Raw genomic sequence first — 6,000 nt, forward strand, 5'->3', positions numbered from 1 at the left:
TATTTGATTTATATTAAATATCCTTCATCAAGAAGACTCATTAAACTTTTATAATGTGTTATATTTATTTCAGCAATGACATGACGTCACGGATGGCGAATCTATTCTTAAATTTGTGTTAACCCTTTGCTATGTTATCGATATATGATTTCTATTTGTTTGTATTCATTTCATTTGTTATTAGAATTGATTCTGCTTATTTCGACATAATTTTCACCTGCGGTAGTCATGTTTAACAGCATTCATATAAAATTATTGATTCCAAGAAAATTTTCTCGTATACACAATGAAACGTTCTGAATTGAATTTCAAAAGATGTTTCGTACGCAGTCAAAGGATTGTTTTGACAGTCCGATTTTCTCCTTCGGTCGCTGACGTCATGCCTTTGCCGAAATACATGGACTATATACGACAAATTTCTGAAAAATGTTTTTTCTAGATGATGAGTTGGTGGTTCACTACGTTCATGGCTCCAGCTATCAAACAGAAAGTTCACAGCTTACCCGGAGTGGAGTATCTTTATGCAGTCATGTCACCTGATCAACTTGAAATTCCAGCTTTCATTACAGAATATGATATGACTGTAAGTATTTCTACCTACGTGTATAAAAATCACAGATAACAGAGTAGAATAAAGAGTAGCGATAAAAATGAAAAAGCTTTTATGCGATCATTCAACCTCAACTTTAATAATATCTTTGTACCTAATTGTCAAAGTTTTTCAGTATTGTAGATTTTTAGGTCAATATAATAATTAATTCAGATAACTCAAAATTTCATAATCTATCGCAGTTTCCAAAAAATTTGCTTTCAAAGTTGAATTATAACAGATCACAATAACTCAATTAATCTGTAAAGTGACATACCAAGAACATATGATACTTTGTAGGATTTCGGGAAATGAAAAAAATATTAAAATGGATGCATGCTGGTTAGATGCAATAATTTATTTGCACCAAATCCTGAAAGAATCGATTTTATCTAATCATTGAAATCGATTAATTTTTTTGAAAATTATGTATATCGTATTCTTTCCTTGTTTCTTCTTACATCTTGGTATTTCTTCGACAATCCCTGTAAATAACCGAAGAAAATCTAAACAAAAAGATATTTAACAGTTTAAATCAGATCAGAATTCAGAACTACCTATTTGTTCTCTTTAAGAGCTACATACCTTAATTTTTGGAAAAAAAATAGTGTGCAACATGTGGAAAAAGTTATTTTTCTTACAACTGCTATGGAAAGTAGCATATTCTTCATAGCATACTCAACTTCAAAACTATGTATTGCTCACACTATGAGAAATATTATTCCACACGGCACTTTGCCCACACCTCGCTAGGTAGACCAATGAAATTGGGCTTTTGAGTCGTTTCTAAGGAAACGCAATAAATTAGCACATATTGTCAACGAAGGCCATTTTGATTTGAATCAAGTCGATTACTTGAATTATTGAAATTTGTGCAGTTGAAGAAAAAGTATAGTGTGCAATATGTGGAGAAAGTCCTTTTCTCGCTCGTGTGTTTGCGGCGCTCGCCTTTCAGGCTCGTGCACAAACTTCCACACTCGCGAGAAAAGTTGGACTTTCCCCACTTGTTGCACAATATACTATTTCCCATTTCTCACTCGTGAGAAAAGTTGAACTTCCTCACATGTTGCACAATATACTTTTTTTATTTTCTCTCAGATCTACGATCATAATCAAATTTTGCATGAGTATTCGTTTCACTATTGGACGACAAATTCCAGTTTGATAAAATGGATATTTTTCCAATTCGATAATTGAAAAAATATTAATTTCATCGAACTGGAATTTGTTGCTTTATTTCATTTCGTTAAAGATCAAAATCTATTGTATGGTTCCATATCAAATTTTGTTTTTTTTTATGACAAAACAAACTTTGATATGAAACCATACAATAGAGTTTCTCTTCAACGAAATAAACCGAGATATTTTGACTTTGATTAGAATTCATCCAATCACTCTGTTCTTCCATATTTTCTAGCCACTTTACAAGCTGATACTTGAAGAAGCCTACAAATTTGACGATTCTCTCTCTTTCTCTAGATAAATGGCCTGAGATATTTCCAACCAAGCCTAACAACATAACAAAGACAACAAGCTCCTACCTTGGTTTAACAGCAGAGAAGCGCGGTATCCATGTATGATTTGCGCTCCAATTCTATCACCGTTCATCGTCGCAATATTTTCGATTAGTATTAAGTTGTGCTGTGCCAACTGGTATGAAATAGTGATGAAACACACGCTTTGAGTGACCTTGCAGGTCTTCAATGGACAACACTTGATTTGGGAAACAATGTGAAAGATTCGTTTCTACTTAGGAACTCTTAATTTTAAGGCTGTGCAAACTGTAAGCACTTGTATTTATACTATGTAGTGTTGAGTGCTATATTGAAAGTTTATTAGGTTTAGTCTGATATTTTTATCGATTTTTTATATTGCAATACATAAAAACCGAACAGTTAAGTTTGTGAAGAAACAAAAAATTTGTTGAAACCTATTATATGACCCATGGTAATTGGAATACGCTATAACCTAATCATTTAGGTTTCATCTGGATCAATTAATGATTCTTTCGTAATTGAATCGTAATGAAGAAAACTAAATTTTTCAGGAAATGGATAATTTTCGTTCTTTCAGCATAGAAAAACAATCGATTGTTGGTAATGACTGAAAAACCCCAGATTCTTATGATGAATTCCCTGAAATATATTTTCAATTTGTCATTTATGAATTCATGGAATGGTTCAGAGTTTTAGACATGCGTTTTATTGCTTCCTATTGACAATTTGACTGATTTAATTGATTGTTGTTAGTAGATATGGGCACCCAAAAATTAAATAATTTTGAATATCTTCTTCCAATATCGCAGTGTGCTATGCAAATGAGCTGCAAAAAGCAATAATCTTCATGTTGAAAGTGATTTCCATGTTATTGATTTCACTGTTGAATTAGTTGAAACTTTGATATTGATTAATGTTTTTTCTACTTTCCTATCAGTTTATTAAATACGTTAGGTGTTTCATCAAGATGATTGATTTCTTCATCTGCTGATATCTCTAAATGTGATTCTCATGTGAAACTATCCTCATTACAATATCATAGCTCCTTGTTTTTTCATTGAATGTTTCGTCTCCATATTGTTCAATATTCTAAAACGAATAAGCAGTTATGTAATCAAATGTGAATTCCCATCCACATCAGATCAAAACAAGGTTTACTCCGAATTGTCACGAAAAAACAAGAACAGAAATAATAACGAAAACAAAATTTTGTATAAGCAAATAATATTGTTCAATACCACCAACTGGAAATAACTATTTATAGTACTCAGATTGTTCAGAATCACCTTTAGAGAATCATGATAGTCAGAATTGAAAAAATTGAACCTTATATGTCTTGTTTTGAAGTTGAGAATTCATATCTCTGAATGAAACATTATGTACTTATATATGTGCCAAGGAAAATCAATTATTACATTCATTTTTGATTTCCTCAAACAGCATTAATGTTCAACTTGGTACGATCTCTGACATATTTATTTGCATTTCTAAACTTTCCATATATGAAAAGTTGAATACTCTTTATCAAATAGTCTCAAGAAAATTTAGAATAGCCTTTTCCATTTCGTGATTTCAACATTTTTATGGTAGTCGATCGACTATGAAATTCTTCTATTCACATTTAACTATCACTACTTTCCAGCACTATTCAATTTTATAATATGATTTCCCTTTATATAGATGTAGTGGAAATTTTCTATCCATGCTCAAAATATGACATCAAAAAATTGTTAAAAATAGTGTCTTGAGAAGAATATATTCTGAATTTTTGCAGTGTTGATTTTTATTTTTTCAAATGATATATTGTTGTAATTGTTGAAAAGATTTCTAAGAAATTTGTTAGAAGCGATGCCATATGGTTGCTTCAAAGAAATACTGTTGACACAAAGGTTTTCAATCACTAATGAGCTTACATTTCTGTTATAACAAATATACAGATTATAAATAAAATTTTGAAGAAATATTAGTTGTTTCATTTGGAGTTTATTGAAAAATAATCAAGATTTTTTTGGGCTAATTGAGAAATTTTTAATTATTCAATGAAATTTACTGCAGACATAAATAATGAATACTTTCAATTCCTATTAATATTCCTCTATAAATAGCAATTCCAAACAATATGAAGTCAGTGACGTCACTTGGATATGAAAATAATCAATTATTCAGTAATATACGAAAGCGTTCGCTTTCATTATATGATAATATTAATATCTAATATTCATTAAGCAAACTTACTAGTATTTTTTGTATACTAGACAAAAAATCTTATATGCTATCACATGTGAAAAATAAAATCAAATGGAAACAAATACATCAAAAACACAGAAACCCTAGCTATATCTGAAATTGATTGGGGGTATTGAAACGGTCAATAAACAAATGATCCCCTCTTCTCAATTTATAATTTATCATATCTACACTTCTAATGAAGTAATTTCAAAAACATTTTGGTGCCAGACCGTTTAAAATTTTGAAAATGATTATCAAATTTGTTTCCTGCACCATCTGGTTTATATTCAAAAATATTTTTTTTTTTCAACATATCATTAACTCTAGTATGAATGCTACAGCCCAACAGAATTCTCATAGCTTTGTTTTGCAGGATTTGAAGTTTTTCTATATCCTCGTTATTACAAAAAATGAACAGGGATATGCAGTAGGTGAATTATTGTATTATATACAATTCTTCTAGCCCAATAGGACTGTTTTTTATATCCTTCTGAATTATTCTATTTTTTCCCCAGTTTCCTATATGCTCCTGCAAATTTAATTGAGAGTCTAACTGAATTCCCAGGTAAGTGGTTACACTTATTTGCTTAATTGGTTCCGAATTCATTTCTACTTTCAAATTTGCTTGCTTAAGGTTGTAGACTACTTTGCGCTGAAACTGCAATTCCGCTAGATGGAGCTACCCGAAAATTTTTGGTAGATTTGTACCTGGCACACCCATTCAAGTTGAAGAACCGCCTGTTTGGTATTTATTGCCCCTAATAAAATCTCAACTCTCGATGAAGCCCAGCAAAGAGTAAATTTGTGTTTCTGTAAACTTTAGAAATTCAGTTCAGTTAAGATACAGTGGCGTATCCTAGGGGGGGGGGGGGTTAAGGGGGATATATACCCCCCAGAAGGAATATCCATTATATGTAACAACCTTATATATCACAATCTTATTATGAGTAAGCAAAATTCTTTGGAAAACTTCTTCAAAAGAAGGAAAATTTGTTATATTTGTTTAGTTATATATTACTAAATAAGATAATTACTGTAAATATTGTGAATACAGAAATGACAATGAACCACTGTCATGGACGTATATCGAATATGGATAATAGAAAAAAATATATGATTATCTCTGAGTGTATGATTTCACAGAGAAAATCATAAATAGTGCATATTGAGATTTCTAGAATGAAAAATTCGAGAAGCTTTTGAGTTCTCATTTTATGCGCCTTTGGAGACCACAAAAGTGGGTATAGGAATATAAGACATGTGATTTATTAGGTTATTGTTGTCGGTTTGTTTATTTGGATGAAAATTTCTGATATTCTACTGAAATTCAAAATGATTATTTGACATTTGACACGTAAAAAAATTAGTGAAGGCAATAAGAAAAGAGTAACAGAATAGAAAAAAAAGATTGTATTTTGTTCTGTCTATCGGAACACTTGGGGTTTTTACAGATATATTCAGCTCATCTAAGTTCAATATTTAATAATTTTTTCAAATCGGATAAACTCGCTCGGCCATGTATAAGTATTGATCTTTTAATTTTTTTTGTAGTGATAAATTGAAATGAAATTTCAAACAAATTGCAATTGTTCGTATGGTTGGTTGTCATGGAAATGTATATGTCCATAATAATTGTAGTTTGAAATTTTTTTTTCCCATTAATCATTTCTGATGATGCCTAAGCAT

The 6,000-nt window shown here is 30.6% G+C and overlaps 1 protein-coding gene across 2 annotated transcripts in view; it reads left to right on the top strand.

Moving 5' to 3' along the window:
• The window catches only part of LOC123671259 (protein GDAP2 homolog), a 93,927-nt gene extending 89,879 nt beyond the window's left edge, over positions 1-4,048 (top strand). The window contains exons 10-11 of one of the 2 annotated variants that reach the window (XM_045605005.1): positions 440-583; positions 2,007-4,048. In XM_045605005.1, coding sequence (XP_045460961.1) covers positions 440-583; positions 2,007-2,072 — 210 coding nt within the window. In that variant the 3' untranslated portion in view covers positions 2,073-4,048. The remainder of the gene's footprint in view (positions 1-439; positions 584-2,006) is intronic. The other variant, XM_045605006.1, reaches the window with a different exon arrangement.
• Positions 4,049-6,000: the final 1,952 nt, after the last annotated feature.

Source organism: Harmonia axyridis, chromosome 1 (genome assembly GCF_914767665.1).
Source record: "Harmonia axyridis chromosome 1, icHarAxyr1.1, whole genome shotgun sequence".
NCBI lineage: Eukaryota > Metazoa > Arthropoda > Insecta > Coleoptera > Coccinellidae > Harmonia > Harmonia axyridis.